The 24,016-nt window shown below is 48.8% G+C and overlaps 7 protein-coding genes across 7 annotated transcripts; 2 read left to right on the forward strand and 5 right to left on the reverse strand.

The window, feature by feature from the left end:
- Positions 1 to 57: 57 nt before the first annotated feature.
- On the forward strand, positions 58 to 810 carry FOBCDRAFT_275545 (uncharacterized protein; the record flags this gene model as incomplete). The annotated part of the gene is made up of 3 exons (XM_031186608.2): positions 58 to 81; positions 148 to 316; positions 377 to 810. 3 exons carry the CDS (start codon positions 58 to 60, stop codon positions 808 to 810), a joined length of 627 nt encoding a protein of 208 aa, XP_031037743.1.
- Positions 811 to 1,171: 361 nt separating this feature from the next.
- FOBCDRAFT_203050 (thaumatin family-domain-containing protein) lies at positions 1,172 to 2,457 on the reverse strand (the record flags this gene model as incomplete). The annotated part of the gene is made up of 2 exons (XM_031186607.2): positions 1,172 to 1,960; positions 2,011 to 2,457. 2 exons carry the CDS (start codon positions 2,455 to 2,457, stop codon positions 1,172 to 1,174), a joined length of 1,236 nt encoding a protein of 411 aa, XP_031037742.2.
- Positions 2,458 to 4,092: 1,635 nt separating this feature from the next.
- On the reverse strand, positions 4,093 to 6,503 carry FOBCDRAFT_275547 (uncharacterized protein; the record flags this gene model as incomplete). Its single annotated transcript, XM_031186605.2, has 4 exons — positions 4,093 to 4,292; positions 4,346 to 5,717; positions 5,774 to 5,878; positions 5,937 to 6,503. 4 exons carry the CDS (start codon positions 6,501 to 6,503, stop codon positions 4,093 to 4,095), a joined length of 2,244 nt encoding a protein of 747 aa, XP_031037740.1.
- Positions 6,504 to 14,122: 7,619 nt separating this feature from the next.
- Positions 14,123 to 16,388, reverse strand: FOBCDRAFT_41470 (uncharacterized protein). The gene has a single exon (XM_031186603.3). The coding sequence runs from the start codon at positions 16,111 to 16,113 to the stop codon at positions 14,293 to 14,295; it is 1,821 nt and encodes a 606-aa protein (XP_031037738.2). The 5' UTR covers positions 16,114 to 16,388; the 3' UTR covers positions 14,123 to 14,292.
- Positions 16,389 to 17,878: 1,490 nt separating this feature from the next.
- On the forward strand, positions 17,879 to 18,532 carry FOBCDRAFT_294727 (uncharacterized protein; the record flags this gene model as incomplete). Its single annotated transcript, XM_031186601.3, has 2 exons — positions 17,879 to 18,053; positions 18,118 to 18,532. Exons 1-2 carry the CDS (start codon positions 17,959 to 17,961, stop codon positions 18,530 to 18,532), a joined length of 510 nt encoding a protein of 169 aa, XP_031037736.2. The 5' UTR covers positions 17,879 to 17,958.
- An 887-nt stretch (positions 18,533 to 19,419) lies between these two features.
- On the reverse strand, positions 19,420 to 20,727 carry FOBCDRAFT_225904 (histidine phosphatase superfamily). The gene is made up of 2 exons (XM_031186600.3): positions 19,979 to 20,727; positions 19,420 to 19,921 (listed from the first exon to the last, which is right to left on the reverse strand). The coding sequence occupies exons 1-2, from the start codon at positions 20,508 to 20,510 to the stop codon at positions 19,713 to 19,715; spliced, it is 741 nt and encodes a 246-aa protein (XP_031037735.2). The 5' UTR covers positions 20,511 to 20,727; the 3' UTR covers positions 19,420 to 19,712.
- Positions 20,728 to 21,019: 292 nt separating this feature from the next.
- Positions 21,020 to 23,870, reverse strand: FOBCDRAFT_41484 (uncharacterized protein). The gene is made up of 5 exons (XM_031186599.3): positions 23,627 to 23,870; positions 23,441 to 23,573; positions 23,106 to 23,390; positions 22,285 to 23,050; positions 21,020 to 22,234 (listed from the first exon to the last, which is right to left on the reverse strand). The coding sequence occupies exons 1-5, from the start codon at positions 23,698 to 23,700 to the stop codon at positions 21,264 to 21,266; spliced, it is 2,229 nt and encodes a 742-aa protein (XP_031037734.2). The 5' UTR covers positions 23,701 to 23,870; the 3' UTR covers positions 21,020 to 21,263.
- Between the last annotated feature and the right edge of the window lie 146 nt (positions 23,871 to 24,016).

Raw genomic sequence — 24,016 nt, forward strand, 5'->3', positions numbered from 1 at the left:
CATCTAATACCCCGCTCTCGCGAACTCAATTTGACTTGATATTCAACAAATATCAACATGGCTGGAGATGAAGAGCACGATGTGAGTTACATCATGCTCCGCACAAAAGACTCTCGATAGGTCGGCGAAATAACACAAACTCTACAGGGCGCCACCGTCCAGGAAATCCTGATCGAAGCCTGCCGCCGAAACAACCTTGATCTTCTCAACGACTGTCTCGAGGACAAGTCCGATGCCGAGATCTCAAAGCTCCTCAACGAGACCACAACTGTCATGGGCAACCATCTCTACCACGAAGCCGCCTCTCGCGGAAACTGTGCGCCTCACATACCTTCACACATACGCATGACCCAGACGAGCTAACCCACCGCCTCAGACGAAATTATTGACCACCTCCTCGACCAGCCCGAATTCGAGTGCGATCCCATCAACCGTTCAGAAGGTGACACACCTCTTCACAGCGCCATTCGTTGGATCAACTCAGAGCCGCCCGCGCAGCGACCCTTCGGCAACGCCCTCGTCGAGATGATGCTTGAGGCCGGCTCCAGCACACGAGTCAAGAACAAGGCCCGTCTTACCCCCTACCAGCTTGTCGATCCTACAAACACAGAACTCCGCGAAATCATTCAGAAGCATGAGTATGCGAACCAAAATGCTGGAGACTTTATCAATGTCAACAACTCGACGAGCCATGGTGGGGCCGTGCTCGATGTTCCAGACGACAGTGATGATGATGCTGAGTTCAGTGGAAGTGATGAAGAGGAGAGAGCTGAGTGGGAGAGGAGGCGGAAGGAGAAGCAACGCAAATAGACGTGTAACATGGCACGTTTACACGAATTCAAATATAGAGGTTACTTCACAATAAGACGAGGCAAACCAGTTCATGGGTGGATATAAATCATCGAATCTCAGAGCGATAGAACCTAAGTAGCTTACGCACAGGTGCAAGAATAAGCATTTCTCATTTAAGGTTATCGAAAAGGGGGTATAAACGTTTTAATCAGGTATATGGTGCGGTTTCTTCTCCATCGTCTATCGTTTCTTCGTATGCGCACTTTCTGCAGTACGGGCATCAAAAAGAGTGTACTTGAGATCAGGAACCAGCCTGAACCCTACACAAAAGAAAACTGCACAGCTCCAATAGTTGGTTTCTCATAAGACCCGTTGCAGCTTATACTAGTAACCAAATTGCAGTTGCCAATGCTGTTGAAGCCATCATGGCTTCGATGGGTAGCACATGGTTTCCGAGGCTCCTCTCAGCTACGATATAACTGACGTCCCTGAGCTTCTTCTGTGTCACCTCCGATAGGGTGCCAGATTGGGCGAGCTCGTTCATTTCATCCCCAAGTTGTCGCAGAATGTTAGTTGAGCGACCCTTGGGGCACATGACTATCTCCCAGCCTCCACCATTAGGAATAATGAACGTGGACTTCTGGTCGTCATAAGCAAAACTATATGCATCGGGGCATATAATCTTGGCCCTCTTGCTGTAGGCAGATGGCTTGCAGACATCTGGGTCGTGGTACTTCCCTACACAGCAGTCCTCATCGGTTCCGTACGCAGCGCATGCGCTGTTACAAGGGGAGAACTCTGGCCGTTGAATGTCGTCGTCTGGATACGGATAGACGCCATCCCCAGGCTTAGTGGGTGGAAAAGCAAGGTATTTCCATGGGCACCAGCTTCGGGCATTGTCACTGCTGACTCGAGTTTCCAGTGGAACAGGGTATGATGAGTTTGTGTAATATGTTCCCGTCTGGCTGCTGGCGTAGATCCAACTAGGTGTCGCAATGCAGGCGCAGTTGGTCAGGTTTGGCGGGATGAATGTTGTGTTTTTGGCGGGTATGTAGTTGACGCCCATTGGGAGATTGTAGCCATCAACTAAAGAGAGATCGTAGAAAGTCTGCTTCCCATGCAAACCACCAGCCAGCGTAAATTCAGCGAGTGTTGCTGGCGTGGAACCCTGTTGGTGGTAAGTATTATACAACTCTTGTTCCCACACAGAGCACTTACACTGGCTTCGCAATTCAACATCCCAAAACAATCTCCTGTTTTGCAGGAACACGAATCACCATTTACAGTACAATTCGTACGACCCCAAACCCGACCTTGCCAATCCCATGAGACCCATAGGTCTTTACTTTTTCCTTGAGCGAGCTCAAATCCTCCAGTTCCCGGGCCTCTGCCGGCTTGTGTTGCAATGCCGGGCCAGATTGTCGAGTCACATTTGTTGGTAATGGTCAAGGGAATTGTCCTGTTAGGATCCTTTGGTTCCCCTCGGTTCGGAGATCTAATTCGTCCAGGGAAATGCAGAAGATCGTCGTGTGAACCCTTCGTGACATCTTGTGCCCCTTCCGCCCCTGCGGCGCTCAGGAGGAAACCGACCGCAACAGCTGGTACCAATACTCGACAAAATGAAGAAACGCTACTCGCGCGTCTACGCCTCGACGAGGATACCATCTCACGACCCGAGAACTTATTCCTACCAAGAAGAAGAAGTTGAACGTGGGTAATTGAGACTGGGATCCAATAAGCCTGTCGAATGAAGTTGCCTCAGATCCAAATATCAAAAAATAACAATAAGTGCTAGCCAGTCGTGATCATAACGCTGAAGGGACTATTCAAGCTGCGGTCGAGAGGCAGATATAAGACGAACGATAGAGTTGGTTTGGAGCCAGGGTCCAGGGTCGACAGTGACGTATAGGCGGCCGTGAAGCTGCGAATAAGGGACTGTTTTCTTGATGCCCAGAAACTTTTTCTTGATAAACCTAGTCGAATTGATCTGCGGTTCAAGCGTGACAACTGAAAATGACCAGAAGAAGGACGAATAGTTGGCCCAATGAACAGGGATTGACCGGTCGAGGGAAACGAGATAGGGCTAGGCTGTCGTGAAGGAGAGGCGATGAGAGGGCAAAGCACGAATCTGAAACGACCAGGGGTATGAAAGATGATGTTGTAACAGCTATTCTTGGTGTCTGATCGCCCAAGACAAATACCAGGAAAGTAACAATAAGGATGTAAAAGAGGATAAAGGCGAGCTGAAAACTCGCCTGGAGCAAGGGAAAGAATCACAAATCAACAAGAAAGGAGAATAGAGAAGTGAAGGGGAGCATAAACAAGAGATAAGGTAGCTCAGTGAGCAAAACAACAGAGTACCCCATGCTGCTCAAGGAAGGAACAAGCCCATGGCTGGCGTTCCTGCCATTTCCTGATGTTGGTTAACATGGCAGGTCAAATATGACGTCAGAGCAGTCGCGATCCAGGACGAGAGACGATGCCCCTCAAGATGGCCTCGTGCTGTGAACATCTATCAAACTATACCCAGATAGCAGATAGGCTTTGAGAAACCGTTCACTGCATATGATTAACTCCATTTGTTAGAATGCCATTGTGAGTGAGTCAATCTCAGCCTGGCAACGGGAACAACCACCTTATCCCACGTGTGCGGTGTAAGAGACTCTGCCCCACCTAGCCAATTACCGTAATAGGAAAGCTGAATATCGTCAAAAATTGAAGGCACCAAAAAACATACAACACCGGGGATTCGCTGGTCGTCACCGACCCAACTACTAATCCGGCGCTTCGCAGCTTGACGATGGGGGAGCGGACGGGACCCCGTATTCTCTACGAGCTTTGGTCGTATGTGCTTGACCGTAGCCTATTGAGATTTATAAACCTATGATCAGAAACTGTGAGCAGCTTCAGCGTGAGACTTGAGACAGTGCGTTGGTTGCTTTCATATGACTCTATAGCCTGCGTTCATTCAACTGAAAATTCATTGTCTATGTACGAGTAATCATCATGTCGTTCATGCATGTAACTCTTCCCCTCTTTATCCCGAAACGTAGCACCAGGCTCAGACACGTTGGTCTATTCACCATGCCCCGTCCGTTTAACTTCTCAATACTAAATCCAACATCTTTCGCTCGACATGTCGCACGTCCTCTTCACGTGCCCTTGAGGCAGCTATAAAAATAATCCCATTTGCGCGCTGACTTGGCGTCATCTCGGGTCTGTGTCTTCCTAGGTATCATGGGGTTTCAAAGTGAACCTTAAACTTATCGACTTTCGCTTCCTCCTCTGTTTAGAGCTTGTTTACCTGAAGCGAGAGCGGCAGCGGCCCATGACTTCGCCTTGACAGACAAGTTCGGCGCTGAATTCCGAACCGTCAAGGGTTAGGTAAATATCGAAGTAAACGCGGTAAAATGTGCCTTGAGGGGTATCCATTCGCTCAAAGTCCTTCTCCAAGTTCTTGCGAGAAAGATCCGAGGTAAGAGTAACAACTTCCTTGATACCTGGGATATGTTAGTCATATGTTGTGGAAGCTCAGAATGAATGTTCAACTTACGGGGATCCTTAGTGTATTCAGGGCAGACATCATCGTCACAGGCATATAGCACATCCTCGTACATGAGAGTGGCACCTGGAGCGACTTGTCGGAAGAAAGAGACCTTGACGGGTTCGCCGTTCTTGACCTTCTGACCCTTCTGGACGAAGATCTGGCGGGTGAACTTGCAGCGGTCCTTTCCATCGAGAGACGGCACACGATAAGCCTCGGGGTGATAGCCTTCCTTAAAGGGCTGAAGAGTCGCCATGAGGTAATGTCGTCGAGCAACACGATGAGTAACAATTCGCTCTGTGATACCAGCAGTAACAGCACCCTTGACAATGGCAGCCACGGAATCCATGGGCCGGACAACCTTGGACTGGAACTGGGGAGGGACATGGAGCTTGATCTGTTGGAAAAGGTATTCGGAGGCACCGAAACCACCGACAACCAGGATGTTCTGGAGAGTGCGGTTCTGGGCCTGGATGGCAATGATCTGGTTTCTCACGAGCTCCAGGATACGGTTGACAACGGGCTCGAAACACTGAAGGATCTCCTCGTTGGTGAAGGTCATGTAACCCTCCTCAATACCAGCCTCAGGGAACTCAGCCTCGATACCAACATCGACAGCCCACTTCTGACCGTTGTTTCGGAAATCAGCCTTGATTCGGTTCTCGAAGTCCATGATACACTTGGCGTAGACTCGGCCAGCGGTCTTGGAGCCATCGGGAAGCTTCATCTTTCGAATCTTGGTGCGGAGAATGTTGCTGAAATTACGGTTCAGGGCTGTTGAACCACAAGAGTCACCAGAACCAGCCGTGCACTCGGCAACAGTGAAAGGGTTCTCCTCCTCAACCTCATAAGCAATCAAATCAACGGTACCACCACCACAATCCACAATCAGGACAGCGTCGTGGACCTTGAGGTCCAGAAGACCGGTCTTGGAACAGAACAAAGCGGCAGCCTCGGGTTCTGAAACGAGAGTCAGACGGTTGTCGTTCTCATCGCGAAGGAAACCGGCTTGGATGGCAGCAGCTCGAGTGGCGGCCTTTCCAGCATCGTTCCAAATAGCAGGGACGGTCAGATAATATCGGATGTTGCGTTCTTCTCGGTTAAAGACTTCACCCAACGCCTTTTGCAGAGCTGACCGCATAGCCTGTCGAAGCTTAAAAAGGTAATCGGCGGCGACATCGATTTCTGACTTTCCTGGAGGCAGAGGAGGAAGGTTGATAGGGTCAATGTATGTGTTGCCGCTCAACATCAGCTGCAGCTTGAACCATTCGACCTTTTGTACACCAGGCTTGGGATAGCCGGTAGGAGCAAGGGCATCGGCAATATCGGGTCCCCATCCTACCACTTTCTGGTATTGATCGTAATAAAGCACTGTTGGAATCTGTCGAAGACAGTTGTTAGCTTGCTGGCTTCGTATCTTGATCCACGCTGACATACCTTTTGCTTGGTGTAAGAACCAGCACCTGGCCACTCAGTAATGATATCTTCCTTGGCTTCGTTGTTGGTCGCGAAAGCAAAAGCCACACCTGAGAATGTGGTACCCTGTTGATTGTTAGTTAGCCACAGTGTTTGCTGCGCTGGTAGCTAATCGAATGCCTACAAAATCAATTCCAACAATGAGCTGAGCCTTGCTCTTGCTAGCGCCCTCAACTTCGGCAGCAGGGCCTGGTCGTTGAAACTGCTGGTTCATAGGAGCACCTGGGGGACCGGGAGGAGGATATCCTTGGGGAGGCGGTGGTTGTTGTCCGAAACCAGGAGGACCTCCCATCGGAGGAGGACCTTGGCCCATGGGCGCCATTCCGGGAGGGTAGCCCATTGGGGCTCCGGTGTTGATCGGAGGAGGACCGCCGACCATTTGAGTTGGAGGAGTGCGGTTGGGCTGCTGAGCGAGAGGACTGGTACGACCAAGAGGAGCTTGACCGGGAGGGAAGTTTGCGGTATAGCTAGGCGGACGGTTGCCGGGGCCCGGGTGATTCATCGGAAGACTCGTCGTTGAAGATGACGGAGCGATTGAGGGAGCGTTTAGCTGTTGCTGAGAAGGAAGCTGCGGTATTTGGCCTGGAGGAGGGGTTGGGCTCGGTGTCAGACCTTCCGAGGTCTGTATGCTTGCAGCGGATTTGCGTTTTCCGAAGCCAAGGCTCTTGAAGCGGGAGTTCATAGAACTCATATGGAAAAGAGGAAGAGGAGCAAAAGGGAGAAAAGGTTGAGGAGTAGGACCCAAGAGGTCAAAAGAGGTAGAGGCAGGCACAAAAGCACAGGGCGGCGAGCGAGCGAGCGAGCGAGGCGCCGCAGCAGGACGGGGGCAGGACGGACAGGACGAGGGGGGTTTTCGATGGAGGCGGATTAAGATTGGGCGTGAGAGGGGAGGGGGATTTGAGAAGAGGAGTGGGAGGGTCAGGCTTGGGCCCGGGTCAGAAATTAGCACGGCCTGGGGGGTGGGGAGGGGCAGTCAGAGATGAGCGACGCTGCTGGACTGCCAAGGAGTGAGGAAGTAGAGTGTTTCCTCACTGACCATCTGTAAAAGTATTAATAAATCAAGACAAGACATTAAGGACAACAGTAGCTCAACTTACTATACAGCAAGGCACCTAGTTTGGTATATGATGTAGTAAAAGTAGTTGTATCCGTGATCACTGCGAAATCGCGACAACGGTGGCAGCTGTAGTCTAGAAACGGTCGAACTCGGCTGATTGCTGAGTGAGTGCCTTCCTTTCACCTGAAAAGAGGCGAGGTAATATGTAGTCAAGAGAAGGTTCTCAACCGTAAACGGTCCGTCCGATTGATGGCGCTTATTCTGATTCTGATGCTGTTCCAATCTGCTTCTTCCCTTGAATGTCCTGAATTCTATAATGGCCACTGTCACTGACCTTGCTGTGTCCTAGATATTGGATGCCGGGAGTGTGCAAAGAAACAAAGAGGGGGGTGCGAGCCTGAAGCCTTTGCTGGCTGGTTGGCTAATGCTATTGAGCTTGGGCTGAGCTTGGGCTGGAGCTGGCTTGGAGCTGGATGCACCAAGAGCCGTCTCTTGATGCTGAGATGCCCTGGCTTAATGCAGGCTTGGAGATGGCGCAAATATTGACGGTAGGGGCCGGTTTGGGCCTGTAGTTTCCAATCTTTGTTGTCTTGAGTGCAAGAGTATCCGTACTGTATAGTTAGTGATTCAACACCACTGTCTGTAACCGTAGGGTCGTAGCAAGTTGTTTAAATGCAGGCGGGCTTTCTTTGGTTGGTATCGATACGCGCTGATATGGAGCACGTCCAATGTCTATTACCGGGGCGGGTTTTGAGAGACGATCAAACAAAGAGGCGCAGTTGAATAGAGGAACGGGCAGGCCGAAGGTGCGATGGGCTTGATCAATTTAGCGAAGAGGTGATGATCCAGGAACGCTTTGTTTCGTAGGTGACTTTCAAGTTGGTAGGTGTCGGATCGTGCAGTATTTGGTAAAAAAGGAATCAACCTAACGAGAAGAAGAATAATTCTGATGTGATGTGCTGTGCTTGGCTTTCGAGTCTTCCATTTGGTATCAGTTCCTTCTGGGCTGAGCTCGGGTGGTGGCTGAATGAGGCGCTGCATTCTGAGTAACCCGCTTCCGCTTCTATTCTGTACTGTACCCAAATGGAAATCCAATCCAATGGAAACGAGAAAATAGAGCCCGACCGCCTCCAGTGGAGACCCGACCAGGACACAGCTGACGGCGCTAGGATATTTTCAGCGGTTTAAGGCTGAGGACAGGGGTTTAATGACCCATGTCTGCTGTAACTGTGCTGCTACCGTAGCAGTAGGTGCATTTATTAGTTATAGGTCGTTGCAGGATCATTTCACACCGATTCTCTGGTTTGTCAGATCAGAAAGTTCATGATCTTTGATGAGCATTGAACAGGCTGGACTCGTAGGTTTGTGTCTGCCCCAGCTGTCAAATATTGACGTCCAATTGGTATGCACTAAAGTATGTAGTAATCAGGTACACAGTAGCCAAGGCCATTCTGCCTTGTCATCTTTCTGACAGGATGCGATCTGACTGGTTAATTGCTTTCCTATTGTGGCTGTGAGTGAGGTGGATTCTTTGGTTCTCGTTTACCTTACTTTCACCCACTTAAGTATCATTTCTTGTTGACATTGTTCCAGATCAAAGTTCATACTTGATACAATTAATCGAACCCTCAATAGTTTATGCTTAGTTTATTCTGGTTCTTCCAAGTCATGTATGGTCATCTTGGTTTCTTAGAAGAACGTCCAGATAACGTTGGTGTTGATCTAGATGTCTTGTACACGAGGTGGGATGGTGGGGTAGCTACAGAACACGAGCAAAGCCCCAGTCTTCTATGGGCGATGACGAACCTTGAAACTGCCGAGAAAGAGGACGCCAATGTTGACGTTGACGGTGACGCAGTTTTTCGTATATTCGTTTTTTGATCATGATTCTCCCTCAAAGAATGATCGAAACTGTCTAGATTCGAGTTGTTGGCTGTTGAATAAGGTACCTATGAATGCCTATGTGACAAACCAACCAGCGGGTGTCAGCCTGACATTACGGGGTACCAATTCTTCGCTTCTCTTCAGCCGCCTTTGCCCATACCCAGGCCTAGACTCAGTGGAGGGCCTGGGGTATGACAATGCAGGGCCCTGGATTTCAGGACTTGGTAGGACTTTTTGTGGACCATTTTCTTTGTTCACTCGATTTGGTTGGTTCTCCTCCTTCACATCATCATCCATCAGGTCTTCTCAGGATTTGACAATTCAACATGGATCGCATCCTTTCTCAGCGACAAGAAGCTTGGCTGTCAGCAGCCCCCTAATAATTAATATAGCTAGTGGAGCTCATCTCAAGCGATCAATCGAACTGTGCACGGGTTTCCAGCCCAATGGTTGTTGATTCTTGTTCCACATTTCACTATGATTTATATTCCTTACGATACTCGTACAAATATATTCAGTGTTACACTTCCTTCTATCGGCCCAGAGTCTAGAATATTCTCAGATCTTGGATGGGTCAAGTATGAACTTACAAAGCCCTGACTATATATTGGTCAGCGCACGATGCTGTCTAAATTGTTGCTCAGAAACGACTTACCCTGTACTTGCGGACCAATCTAGAGTTGAGAACCGCTAAGAGTATTATCAACACTTCCTCGAATAAGTTTAACTCATGTGGCTAGTTACATCTTGAAATATATTGGGAAATTTAGTGATAATTTGGGTGTAATGTCGTCAACTCGATTACCAAGTCGAAAGTCAAGTCTCGCCCTAGTTCTCTATGAACATGTGGTCATTCGATTTGGCCATGGAATCTCCAAAAATTGCAGGTCTTCGCATAGCTGAAGATGGAAAAACTATAGAAGATATCAAAACATTATTATCCGACTAACTGATACCGTTTCACCGCCACTCAAAGATGAACTAGGTCTGTTGACCACAACCACGACACACAACACTACACTTTCAATGCCCAAGCAAAGTAACTCGATATTCAGAGAGCTCATGTTGGCCACACAAAAATAACTCCTGCAACAAAAAACATGCTGATGGGGTTCTTCTGGATAGTGCATAGTTGTTGTTCCATCAGTCGTCCGTACACACAACAAGTTTCCACTTCCGAAGTGCTGTATACCCGGGAAGTATATACACAATGATGCAGGCAACCTAGAGGAGTTTAACATGCTAATTCTGCCGATCGATATACTCCACACTGAAGGCACCGTTACTTGGTTGGTTCTTAGTTGTTCAAGAAATCGGAATTGGAGCTGAACAAATTAACAGTAGTAAAGTTTGTTATATACTAGCATTTAAAGGAGAACGGTCGGATTCTATTCAGCAGAAGGTTGCAATTGAATTCTAGAAGAGACGTAGAATCAAATGGATTTTCAATGAGTATATCTGTGCTACCTCGATCTTTGTGAACGGCCAGTACAAGGACCTTATAGTCAGGGGTGGGTTTAGAACAACACGAATGCTCTCATGTATCACCCGCTTCTTCATGTTATATTTAGCTAGAGCTTCGCTCAAACAAACTGAAAGTTCGAATCGACTGGCGCGGAGACAAATGCTCTTATGAAATAACTATCACAAGTCTTCAGTGCTCCGTGCCGGTGTTGAAGTGAGCTCAGTGTGCCTGTTTGCATTAGCTTCAGGCGGGCAATAGTAAATAAGACTCATATTTAGTTCCGAGTCTAACGTGTAGTATCAAACAAAGGAAGCATACTGGGACCTAGTTTACCCGTGAAGTTAGTTGTAGCGCTGTATCTTGACGATCTCCCACATGCTTCGGTTTGCTTCAACCCTATGTCCATAAACATAACCGTCTATTCATAACAAAGATGATCAGCACAAGTGCACTGATATATTCCTATTCCAAGATACAGTACTCATCAAATAAGGCAAAACACAAGGCAAAACACAAAGTGAAGTGAAAGATGCGGTTTCGTGGCAGCGTGCCGAGGCCACCCTGTAACTCTCCGATATCTTCTGCATCTGAAGACGTTATTGAAAAACGAGCTGTTTTAGAGAATGCATGCAGTTAAGATATCGCCTAGGGCCTGTGGCTCTTGGGCAAATACTGTTTTGGAGCGATATTGGCCAACTGTTTTCCTGGAACATCTGAGATCGTTGCTCACCAGCACACGATTTGTAGATTCCCGTTTCGAAGGTAGTCTAGAGGAAGAAGGCCAGGGCACTTTCGATTTGTAAAGACTCCTGAATGGTAGTTTACAGTTGAAAAGAGTGATAGGCAGACCCGTTTATTTGTTCACCTCACCGTCTTTGTGTTTCTATCATGCTAAGTCAACAACTCAGGCCTTGAACTGGTAGAGCCAGAAAATGTACACCATCGACTGCTGGTTAATGCCACGAGATCTCGAGATTTCAAGTATAAGAGATAATTATCAGCCTCCGGGTGTATAATACAGAATGATATATACCCCTAGGTAGGGTTCTGGAAAGGCAGCTCAGTGGATATTACTTTACCCCCTGAGCCTCTGATAACTTCGGCGAGGCCCTGCTAGTAAGTGTCAGGCAACATTATATTTGTATGTTTGTATGTATTTAAGAGCTGTCCTGCTGTCAGAGTATCGTTTTGGACTAAAAGCTTGCCATAGAGTTGCTCAAACGAATGTACGGCGAAGCAGGGTTTGGATCTTGAGGCTGCCGTACCATAAATTCAACAGGTAGGGCAACGCATGAAAGAATATTTTGTTGACCAGTATTAACACAGGTTATTAGAGAGTTACCTCCTTTTCTCTGGTAGAACCACAGTAATGCGACCACCCTTATATGGCTTGCATAAGACGATCAAGGGGAACTTCAGTAGTTGGGGGCAATTAGTTACAGTCTTGCTCTCATAGATCAAAGTATGTCACTATTAGTGTCATATCTGATGGTTCTTGAATTCAATTATTAGGAATTGATGGTCTGTTGAGAATGAGTGACTTTGACCCCCGACTTTAACGGCCAGTGGATGGAATGGCGTTCGCATCCTTCAAGTCCGAGCATAGCGATCATGAGTAATGAAGCCATAGTAATCATGCTAGTTGTTTGGAAGGCATGTTACTTTACACCCGAGATTTTACGATCTGAAGCACATATCACGATCGCTACAATTGATAGGCAAAACCAACACTATGGATCGCCGATCTACCACGAAGGGAACATCATACACCCAGTCTTTTGCTAGAACACCGCGATTCCCGTTGACTTTGGTTCATGAGATAGTCAATGAACATAGAATACGTCATGAAATAAGACACCAGCCATTGTTGCATCGATGGGTTGAGTCATGAATGCCTTCGTCAACACAGGCTGCAGCAAGGTTTGAAATAGAAGTGGAAACCGTGACTAACGATAGAAACGAATTGCATCAATCGAACACTGAAGCCGGAGCTTTCGGATGTTGATGTTTATTTTGTGATGTCCTAGTATCAAAGGAGAAGAAAGGAACATAACCGAGGATATGCCAACGTCGAAACATCTCGAAACTGGAGACATATCGATTAACATGATTGGAGCGCATGGGCCCCATATATCGAAGATTCGAGTGATACTGACATATAACACGAAAATGCAACGAGATCCATGGCGGATGCAAGTGTAGGATTAACAGTGGGTTTCTGTCGACACATTTGCTATCAAGGTTGCATCCTCGAGTTATCAAAAGTGATTACCAACTGACAACTGATTATCCAAACATTAATGTGGATATATGTTGCAGGGCTTGCGATTTCTGGGCTAGTGTGATAAACAAGATTTCAGACAAGACTTTTTAGTGTCGTGCATTAAAAGTTGGGACTGGGGCTTGGGGGGGGGGGGGGGTTAAACCCTGACCCATGAGAGACAGGAGAAGGGGTGAGCGTGAAGGTATCGTGGGATGGTATCTATCATAGAGTAGGATGAGTCAGTGTTGTTTGTGATTTGTATGGAACCCACTGATCAATATCCGCGTGAGGATGTTGGTGAAGTGGTCCGTGGTGTTGTGGGTATAGGAGATGAGAGAGAGGAGAGGAGACATAAGATAGGGGATAATAGAGTCAACAACTCGCCTCAACTCAACATTTCTAGTAAACTACTAGTTATCAACTACCGTAACTATAATAGTCTCATCTTCACCGTCTCGAGCTGTCTCCGTTCTCGGAAACCCCGAACTCTCTTCTCCCCCTCTCGTCTCCTCCCGCAATCTTAGTTCCCGTCACATGAAGGGGCACCCAAGATACGGATGCTATCCCACCTATTCGGAAATCCTTATCGAGTTAGCTTCGTTTTCGTGCCTGAGCGGGGAACTGAATTGATTGCAGCTCTCCCTCCGGAACGTTGCGGCTCTGCTCCGTCCCCCTCGCTTAGGTTGAGCTAAACCTGACAACCCACATTCCCAACTCCCAACTCCCACTCACACGTCTTGAATTGTTTCAATGCTCACGAGGATCAAAATGCAATGCAATATAAAAACGGAGCTGATGCACCCGTGCCCATGTCTCGGATCCGAACACGTACCTCAATCATGGAACGTGCATTGAGTTCCTGGCCTGGATATCCGGAATCACATAACCCACTTCTTTTTTTTTTCTTTCGTCCCGCGTGATCTTTTGCAATCCTAGACAGATCTAAATTAAGAGCAGGGCTAGAATCTGCCGCAGAAGCTTGCGGCGCCTTCCTTTAGATGTTGGCGGGGGCCTTTATCAGAATTGCACTGGCATTACAGAGCAGCTTAGGACAGGACAGGACAGGGTGAGGCGACACCTTACGAATCTAACTAACCCATCAAGGCATTCCGAGGTTCACGATTTTTGACAACACTTCCATCTACCTAAGTAGGTAGGTAGTTAGGCTTTGTTTCTGGCAACTTGCATCTCCCACCTTTGTTTATTTTCTTAATTTCGGCGTGTCTTGGTCTTTCTTTGAATCGACCTGAGCATTGGCCATTCTGCTACCATTCTGCTACCACACCGAGGTAGGTAGTCAGTAGTTTACTTCCACTCCACAATGAATCTCAACTCCGTTCCTCTCGACGGCAATTGTGACCCTATCAGCATGTTCCGAGGTATTCACTCATAACATACATAATAATCATTCACCACAACCATGTATATTATCTTAATTTTTCTCCTGTCACAAAACCATCCAAGGATCTGCTCATGAACTGTATAAATTCAATTCCATCTACTAAATTGCTTTAGAGAAGTTGCAGACCTCAACACCGGCTTGATGGCTTGAATCAAACCGAGAAGTTAATTCAACAAGGCAGAAGAGCTTCACCATCACCACACATTTGAATTCTGAAAGAGGCTTAATTTTTAATGTTTATGGTATTATGCAATAGATGTAGGCTTTTATGCTATACTAAAAATCAAAAGGTCAAACGCCGAGCTCCCATGCTCAAGGCTCAAGACGCGCTATGCCAAGTCAACGCCCAAAAATCATGTCATTATACAAAAGTATTAAGACTTTTGTGGTCCTTTGCCCTCCCATTATTTTATTCGTCATCCTCGTCCTCATCCTCCTGAAGCCAGCCTCGGCTCATCTCGACGGCTCGCTCCCACCTCTTTCGTGATCGGCGGACAGTCTTCTTGTCAGCCTCAGGGTAGAAGATCTTGCGGCCCTTGCGGTTGACTTCGTGTAGCTCCTCTAGTTCGTCCCATACACCAGTGGCGAGACCCGCAGCAATGGCGGCGCCGAGTGCAGTAGTCTCACGCATAGCGGGGCGGTCGACAGGCACACCACTAAGATCGGCCTGGGTCTGCATGCAGAGGTCCGAGTTGGAGAGGCCGCCATCAACGGCCAGAATGTCAAGGGCGTGGCCAGAGTCAGAAGCCATAGCATCGAGAATGGCGACTGTTTGATGGCAAGTAGCCTCAAGAGTAGCTCGCACAATGTGACCCTTGTTGGTGTGTTGGGTGACACCGAAGAGAGTACCCTTGGCATCATCAATCCAGTAGGGGGCGAAGAGACCACTGAAAGCTGTCACGAATGTAACACCGCCGTTGTCAGGGACGGTTTTGGCGACAGTATCCACCTCTGAGGAAGAGTTGATGATACCGAGGTTATTCTGGAGGAACTTGACACCAGAGCCAGCAACAGCAATGCTGCCCTCAAGAGCGTAGACAGGCTTGCGACCCTTTCCGAAATCATATGCAACAGTAGCAAGCAGACCGGTCTTGGAGATGACAGGCTCGTTGCCAACGTTGTAGAGGAGGAAGCAGCCCGTACCGTAGGTGTTCTTGGCCTGGCCAGGCTTGAATCCACATTGGCCGACAAGTGCCGCAGACTGGTCTCCCAAGCAGCCAGCAATGGGGACACCCTTGAGAGGCCCACGGGCGAGAGATCCGTAGGCAGTGGGATCGGAGGAAGGGACAATTTTGGGCAGGTTGAGCTTAGTACGGTCGACCTCGAAGAACTTGAGGAGCTCGTCATCATACTGGAGGGTCTTGAGGTTCATGAACATGGTGCGGCTGGCGTTGGTAGCATCGGTGACAAAGATGGGTCCGCCCTCGCGGTCTTGTCCACCGTTGAGCTTGTAGATGAGCCAAGAATCGACAGTGCCAAATGATAGGCGGCCCTCATCGTAAGCCTTTCGGACTGACTCAACATTCTGAAGGACCCAGAGCAGCTTGACACTTGAAGGGTAGGTAGACAGTGGGAGACCACAAGTTTCTTGAAGCTTCTCAGCACCAGGCTTGTTCTTGAGCTCACGGACTAGAGCAGAAGTGCGAGTATCTGGCCAGACAACGGCGTTGTAAAGGGGCTCGCCAGTAATATTGTCCCAGAGGATAGTAGTCTCACGTTGATTTGTGATGCCGATGGAGCGGATATCCTCGATATGGTGACCCTTTTCGCAGAACTTCTCTGTTGCCTTTTCGATGCATGTCTCTACAGACTCGAGGAGTGTCATGGGGTCATGCTCGTGCCATCCGGAGTTGGGATAGTGGTTCTCAAACTCGATCTGGTGGCTCACAATGGGCTCTCCATGACCGTTAAAAATGAGGAAGCGAGTTGATGTGGTGCCCTGGTCGACACTACCGACAAACCAGTGTTTTTGCTTCTCCTCTGCTGTCTCTTCGATACCTTCAGGGAGTTGCTCGTGGTCTGACTCAGGCTTGACGGAGAAGAAGTCTCCTGCGAGGTCTGCAGCCTCAGCAGCCTTAAGAAGACCTTGTGGTAATTGCTCCTCAAGGAGGATATCAGCAGTTCGTGGGCGCTTAGACTTGGGTTCTTGCTCGATGAAGTCCTTGGGGTTTATATCATCGAAGTTGTCCTGCACCAAGCGAGGGGGTGCGTCTGCTGTTGTGAATTGCATCCTTGCACACGATGTGGTTAAGGAGTTTATGAGTTTGAGGTTTGTGATATCGTGGCAAGGGAGCCGTCCCTAGCAAGTATAGTGTTGTTTCTGCAAAGGATGTGGCGTAGTGTGTGACCGTTTATGGCTGATGGTAGGTGGTAGGAGTCGTTGCCAAGGAGGTAGATTGTTGTGATATATATAGATAGGAGGAGGAGAAGTGGTTGTTGATATAGATTTAGATCGGTAGAGAGGATACTTGATGAGTGATGGAGAATGAAGAATGGGAGATGAAGAGAATGGACATTGAGGGGAGGCAGTCGGCCTTGATAAATGCTTGAGGATCGAGGGGGAACAAGGGGAAGGTGGGGGAAAAGAGCGGAGGGAAGTCCAGAGGAAGGCTCGGGATTCCATTGTGAGTTAGACGGAAGGCACAAGACACGGGGACGGGGGATGGCGCCAAACGTCTGGAGTCAAAGTTTGGTAAGGGTCGGTAGGGTAAAGGTAGGGCAGGCGCAACTGACAGGCACATGTGCAATGCTGACGAGTTGCCAATGCTAAACTAACGCCCACGCCCAGGTCCGGATAGGGAAGGAGAGCGGGGTGCTTTGGTTGGGGATGCTGGGATGTTGTGCCTCGCTGTAAGTTGACTGAGACTGCCGGGGAGATCGATCGCCGGAGACGAGTTCAAAAGCAGGTTTGATTTTCGGCCGGCTACTGCCACATAAAGTGGACCATTGCTTGCCAAACCCCAACCCCACTTTGCAGGTCAGGCGGACTCCATGCGGAGCCCCGGCTTCGGGGCACGTCCAGCGGGACACTGAAGGAATTACTGACCACGCCTTGAAGCCCACCTTCGGGAAATTGAATCTTGGATCATGAGGGCAGACTGAGATCAAGCTTACGAAGACGTAGAACACACTCAGAGCTATCTGAAAAACCAATTTTTATTTTTTAAGTTCTAACATAGCACAAGCTGCATCCAATTTAACAAAAGCAGTAACCCGGCCAGAGTTTCTTTCACTCATTAATGACTCCCGGAAACCTTTTTTAAGGGGTGGGACCCGCAAAGTCCAGACTCTTGGAGGGTGGGCGTTGGTGGACGCCTGCTGGAGGCTCAATTCAGTGACGTTCAGTTGACTCCCCCCCTGGTTGGTGGACTTTCTGTACCCGCCCCCAATTGGTACTGCTGCCACCCCCAATGGCTTTTTGTTTAGTTATGGCTACCCATATTCTTCAATATTGGGGGACGTTTTATCTATCTGAAGTCGGAAAAGCCAATTTCATGGGCTGGCGTTGTTCCTGACGGCACATGGTTACCAGAGACCTAATCCTGGCTATAGATTTTGGGCCAATGCGCTGTGCAGAAAAGACTGCAGTCTTTCCCAGAACGGCTAAGCGACAGGCCCGGGATTGCTCTAAAGAGTCGAGACACATTTGGGTCTCAAAAATGCATGCAACATGTCATGAGCAACTGCATTTTCTTCACTGCCCTTGCTTTTCAATTTTTACTGGCCTTTCAAAGGGTTCCGCAATTTGTTGCTTCTTCTCTCCTTCACTCCTTCCTCCGGACATAATCGCCCGTGGGATTAAACCGGTTTTGAAAATAGTGGCGTTACACGTCACAGATGAGGCAAGTGCGTGCTCTGAGCCGCACGGGAAGTGGCTGATCATGATCGAGACTTCGTCGATGCACGTATTGGAAGATCGCAAGTGCATCGAGATTCTGGAAATTTCAGCGGCTCTGGACCCTTATTTCTGCGTGGGAATAAACGTCACTTCTTCACGTCACTTTAGAGCCTCTGACCTCTGAGAGCATCCACATTTCAGCAAATCCACTCCTGGACATGGCTATGACACAACGCTATGGCTCATGAACCCAATGACGTTACACGCTTTTCTTCAAAGGCGGGACTGACTCCAGTCAATATGCAACCAAACGACAATCGTCAACTATCAATGTGAGTTAAATGCGATCGTCCCGGCTTTATGATTTCATTCCTAGTTCTTACATATGTCGATCAGGCCCAATCCTCCGGACCAGTCATTGAAACGTCACTTATCCCAGAGCCAGGGCTCTAACGTGGGTAACATCAAACGTCAACGCATTTCCATCGACAAATCACCTCTACAGCTCACCTATAGTGACGTTGCCCAAACTCCAGGGTCTAGTTTTACCCTTGTTGATAATCATCAATCGACCAACGCCGACACAATCGCTTCTTCATACACCTCGTTGGACCCCTCTCTGCGAGAACCCCAAGACCCTTATGACGACCCTTATGATGATCCAGAGTTCGATCAAATCTTTGAGAGCCTCACTGGACCCAATTCTATTGACAAGTCAGGAACGCCACCGCTTTTAGTCGACCGTGATGAATTTGCTCTGAAACAGTCAGACCAGGATGCTTTGGCGGAGTTTCTGGAGGAAGAAACTTAGGAAGAGCCTCAACAACCGCCATCGAGCGTTCTGCGTACATGGAGCGGTAACTCGAGATCAGCGGACGAGTATGACCCGCTATTACAATACTCTTCACCGCGTCCAATAGCTGATATACCAGAGGGCAACGTCGGATATACACCTTTGAATGAAGGTATAGACTGGAGCAACGTCCAAAAACACACCCGCAATGAGACAAAACCTGGATCGACAGTCGATGTTACAACTGTGAACGGGAGCAAAGCCCCCGAACATGAATCGCCGATTGCTAGACGAAAAACATTGATCTTTTCGCAATCTCAATCATCAGCACCCCCAAATAGCCAGAGCTCAGTAATATTTACAGGAAAAGTTTTGCTGAAACCCTTCAAAACGTTCTTCGATCTCCAAGAACTTGTAGATGCGAAAACTCAAATGTTCCGAAATCAACCTGACGTTACCTTTGAACTCTTCGCCCGGGTCATCTATTCAAGCCGCGAGAACTTCTACAAGAAACAGTATTTTCGATTTCAAAGCCTGCTCAAAAATAGCCCGCCTTATATAAACGGGGCACTTCTGGCTTAGGCGGTCGGGAGTCCACTTGACTGCATGGCTCAGGAGCTACTGAAGGCGCAAGCATCACGTATGAAGTGTTTTTGTCGATGCAAGTTGCGATCGGATCCAAGGTCAGAGATCGGTTGGGGCATTGCAGTGCTGGAGATCCGTCCCACAACCTGGAAGGAAATCCAGGGGGCTATGGATGTGCTTGGGAGGCATGATCTGGACGAACCAGGGAGTTCAAATGGGAATTAGAGTGGGATATGACGGAGTTTGTTATGACGATGATAGTTATCGATTTTGTGGGATATAGACAACAACGTCACGTCCCGTTGCTATAAAACGAATGATTTACCAGGAGAACTAATTTCATTATTGTTCTTCTAAAGTCTTCTATTCGTATGTCTAGAATTACCCTAGCGATCCTCTATGAAGGAGTACAGACACCAGAAACATTCAATATACCCTGAAGCAGCCGGAAATTCTCTAATGGCCTTTAGATATGCAGAAGCCAGAGATTAACCTTCCGAGAACCAAGGCTATACTTGTTTAGCCTTCAGGCCGGCTGACGATGGGCTATGGGTTATGAAAGGAAATCTCTCCATGCGCTATCCCAGCCAGTCATAACAGAGTCTTCGGGCATCTAGTTTGGCATTATAAGATTCAGGTAAGGAGCCATTTGTTTCTGCGCAGCAGATTTGACCTGTCGAAGCTCTGTCAGAGTAGGAGGCTTTGTATTTCCTTGGCGTCGCTGCCAGCTCTCTTCAGTCTCGAGGAGTGCAGCATCATCATCCTTGCTGGTAAGGTCGGCAAACTGGTATGACCGATATTCACAGTTTGACCAACCGGTAGCTATAAGTCATGGTCAGAAAGCGAATAAACCATGGCTTCTCAGGGGCTACTACTCACCTCTTCCTTCAGGCACACCGTACCAGTCATCTGTCAAGAAATGCAAGAATCCTCCATGGGAGACGACAACAATGTGCTCGTCGCCACTAACACGATCTCTCAACATTTTTCTGGCTTTGAGGCCACGCGCCGTCAGCTTCTCTAGCGTAGGCTCATACTCGCTCTCAGGACCCTTATCAGTCCACGACTCCTCTACGTTCGAGTAGTCGGCGATTCCCTCAAACTCAGCCTGGACCTTGGCTACAGGCGAACCAGTATCGCAGGGGTTGGCGGAGACCTCCTGAAACACTGGAAGTGCGACGATGGGCTTGAGCTCATCAGTTCCGAAGGCGTGGAGACAGGTATACACGGTACGGCGCATAGGTGAGGCAAAAAGCTTTGTAAGCTTGTCATGGTGAGGGAACTCCTTGCGGAGTGCAGCGCATTGCTCCTCGCCAAGGGGAGTCAAATCTGGGTCTTGTATTTGCTCATTCTCGATCGAGAGGTTGTGGAAGCCTTGAGCGTGACGAACGAGGTGAATAGTTGGAGCCATTATGATGCTGATGTAAAGAGTGAGTGAGATTTGAGTGAGTGATATATGATATCTCGGATGAGATAGTGATAAAGATGATGTCTAATAGCAAACTGAAGGAGAAATTGGTTCTATTTGAAAGCCAGAACAATGATTCATACGAAAACAAGACGAGGAAATAAAATCATGTTTGTAAGAAGCTATGACTCAATGCCCCTCCTCCGCCCGTGGTAGCCCCGCCAAAGCCGGTGTCATGATCTCCGGGTCCGGCTTCGTCAGCGGAGCCCACCATTCAAGGTGAGCGGCGTGCGCGGCCGTTGAACGCCGATTGGTCTCCAACCTGCAGTAGCTTACACCGCCGTCATGGAATGTTTGATGCTGGCTCGCTTCGATTACTTGATTTGTATACTCCGACTCGGCTTGTTGACTACAACAGCAGATGATTCCAGAAATTGTTGATCCACCAGGAAAGGGAGTCAGAAGATGACAATGTGGACATAATTGGGTTAGTCGCGTCTATACAAACAACCAAGCCATGCTGATGGCCTATTATCCCTCTTCACGGATTCCATTTCACGAGGATATGTGCATGTTGCGCCAAAGCAGGTAAAGGTATCACAGTTTCAGCATCCTAACTTCCAGCACACATGATTACGCTCGAGTACATCCATTCTGATCTTCTAAAACTGACAACCCGATGAACGCCACTGTCTGACCAACTATAGTAGTCAAACACCAGATATAACACACCAATGATGCCGTCCATCTCCAAATCTAGAACTCAATGAGAGCCTCCTCCTTGACGGGCTGCTTGACGGGCTCCTGTTGTGGTACTGAAGGGAATGAATCTTGCGTGTAACCACCGTATGCCCAGTTCTGCGGTGCGACAGGCGGTTGTTGGTGTGACTGGGGCATAGATGGCTGCCAGTACGCTTGCTGCTGTGGGGGAGGCGCTTGCTGGGTTGGTTGGGGCGGCTGAGGCTGAGATGGTTGAGGCGGCTGGGCATGTTGCATATGAGGGGACTGCACAGGCTGCTGAGGTGTCTGTACAGGCTGGACTGGTTGCGCAACCTGGGCGGGCGCTTGGCCAGGAGTTGGCTGCGAGGGAGCAGATCCTGATCCCCCAGGATATTGGGAAGGTTGCTGCAAGTTAGGGTATGGTGACTGATTAGCATCAGGTGCAGATCCTGGCGCAGATGGTCCTAGAGGGGTCTGCTGAGGCTGCTGGGGTGTAAAGTAGTATGAAGCATTGGGGTCACTGGCATTTGGAGCCTGTGGCTGTTGTGGGTTTTGTGTTTGCAGGTTGGGATCGTTAGGTTTTTGCGGCTGCTGTTGCTGCTGCTGGTACGGATCTTGAGGTGCTGAGGGCGCCCTGTTTTGCCAACTATCGGTCCGTTGCACCTGCTGAGGAGGAGGGTATTGGCCGTGCTGTGCTTCCGGCGCGGATCCGTAAGAAGGATATTGAGGCTGAGGTGTTGCATGAGGTGGTGGCTGTTGGTAGTGCTGGTGTTGAGGCGCCTGGTAACTGGCTCGTTGTTGACCTGTATAAAAGCTCTCTGCACCAGCAGGGTTGCTGGGCATCTGGGAAGGGATGGAAGGATACGGCCCAGCAGCCTGGCGTGGCGGCGGCAAGTTATATCCCCCAAGGTTCTGTTGGCTGTAGGCCTTAGAAAGTCGATCCTCTAGCATACGATCATAATATCGAACAACCGTAGAGAGTTTCGCATGAAGATCAAGAAGTGTATCTGAGACTGAATTAGCATCTCCATTCCTCTAGCAGTGAAGGAATACTCACCATGCTTGCTCATAGTCTCTCCGTAAGTTCTTGCCAGCTTGGGCCGTAATGTACCGATGCTATCATAGAGCTCCTGGATCTGTGGCTCTCGCAAAATGGTTCCTGGCGGCTGAGTCTGAAGCCGGTCCACCAGCGTTGAGAACAAGTTGATGTTCTCTGCCTCCACAGGAGTCAATTCATAATCGTTCTTGGGGAGAACAAAGTTGGTGGTAGCAGAAGCGTCCATAGAGCTGGACGTCTGTTCCTTGAGCGCCGCAGCATGCCTCTTCTTCTGCTCCTCCATATCAGCCAGAGAGGCAGCGATGGCGGCCTTGAGGTCAGCATCGTCCTCCTCTGCTTGTTTGGCTGCCGAAGCGTCACCATTGGTTGCATAAGAAGTCTGAGCAGGTCCAGCATAGCCGTGAGAATGGGTCTTAACTTCTTCTAGGCTCATTGCCAACGCCTTCTTCAGATCTTCGTCAAATCCATCATCAACTCGAGCGTTTCGGGGCTGCATGGCGGATGTGCTTCGTGTCTTATGGGGATATGTCGGCGATCGATCGAGCGATGGGTTGGGAATCTTATGTCCCTTGTTGGTAAGTTTCGCATAACAGCCATCATCGACTCGTACGGGCGTCATGATTCCCAGGTGTGGGAGAGCGACAACCTTGGCCGAACACTGCTGGTCAAAACAGTTGCCGCAGTTTCGGCAATGATGCTTTCGGTTTGTAAAGGTAAATGGTGTTCGACATCTCATGCATACGTCGGAGTCGGTCCATTCCGGAGGCTGATGGTATCGTTAGTTGTCTCCATTACATAACTATGGCGAGAGTAGTACTTACAGCGCTACTGTCAATCATGCTGCTGGCCACGGATATCTTGGGAGGGAACTGGTATCCATCGCGTTGCAGGGTCCGATAAACCTCACCGATGTACGAAAGCTCGTAACGACCTTCAGTAGCACCCGCCCAAGATTGTATAAGCTCAAGGATTTTGGTTTTCACGTCAGAATTGACAGCACCGCCTCCTACAGCCTGAAGAAGCGAAACGAGGTTATCCATAAACTCTCGCGATGCGACTTCTGCAAGGAAATGTGAACCGCCATTTTTAACGCAAGTATCGGTAAGCTGGAAGAAGTCAGCTTTGGTAATTGTTATCAGATCGATAAGATTCATACGTTTAAAGCGCTCAACTGTGTATTGGGGTTTCTGTTGCCGATGCGCTTCTTGAGGGAGCGCATTGCCTCTTTCGGCGCGACCGTCTTGGATCTGATGACATCGGAGATTTCGAGGTTAAGGGCAATATCTTCGCTGAAACCATTGTTAGCTGAGTTTACCAGGGCGTAGGCTGTCTGGCGACATACAGGCTACTGCTTGTGGCCTTCTCGATCTGTTCGTCCAGGGCCGTATTGGCGGAGGACGACCACCAACTCATCATCTTGGCTTTGGCTACAGCGATCAGCAAAGAGGAGGGGTATTGCGCTCAGTTGACCAAGTGAATCAGAACAAGAGGTATCAGTATCGAGGTCTCTGAGGTAGCGACGCACAAGGTCGAGATGTTCGATGAGTCAGTTGTTGCTGTTGATGTTGATGTCTGATGGAGGTTCAGTCTGTACCTACGAAGCTTCCATGCTCTAGGCTCTCGTTAACCCCAGCCTCTGTCTGGGCATGGCGATTGAGGATCTGACGCAGAAAGGTGCCTCATTAAGTAAGGTTATGAGAGCTGTGATTGGCTGGGATGAGCATTGATTCCA

This window comes from Fusarium oxysporum, chromosome VI (assembly GCF_013085055.1).
Source record: "Fusarium oxysporum Fo47 chromosome VI, complete sequence".
Classification (NCBI taxonomy): Eukaryota; Fungi; Ascomycota; class Sordariomycetes; order Hypocreales; family Nectriaceae; genus Fusarium; species Fusarium oxysporum.

Bases quoted from the DNA above. Each gene is read 5' to 3' on its own strand.
- FOBCDRAFT_41470 (XM_031186603.3), bottom strand. From the start codon at position 16,113: ATGCAATTCACAACAGCAGACGCACCCCCTCGCTTGGTGCAGGACAAC.
- FOBCDRAFT_225904 (XM_031186600.3), bottom strand. From the start codon at position 20,510: ATGGCTCCAACTATTCACCTCGTTCGTCACGCTCAAGGCTTCCACAAC. The intron at 19,922-19,978 runs GTGAGTAGTAGC...CATGACTTATAG, and splicing joins CGGTGTGCCTGAAGGAAGAG to CTACCGGTTGGTCAAACTGT.
- FOBCDRAFT_41484 (XM_031186599.3), bottom strand. From the start codon at position 23,700: ATGATGAGTTGGTGGTCGTCCTCCGCCAATACGGCCCTGGACGAACAG. The intron at 23,574-23,626 runs GTATGTCGCCAG...CAATGGTTTCAG, and splicing joins AAGGCCACAAGCAGTAGCCT to CGAAGATATTGCCCTTAACC. The intron at 23,051-23,105 runs GTAAGTACTACT...CGATACCATCAG, and splicing joins GCATGATTGACAGTAGCGCT to CCTCCGGAATGGACCGACTC.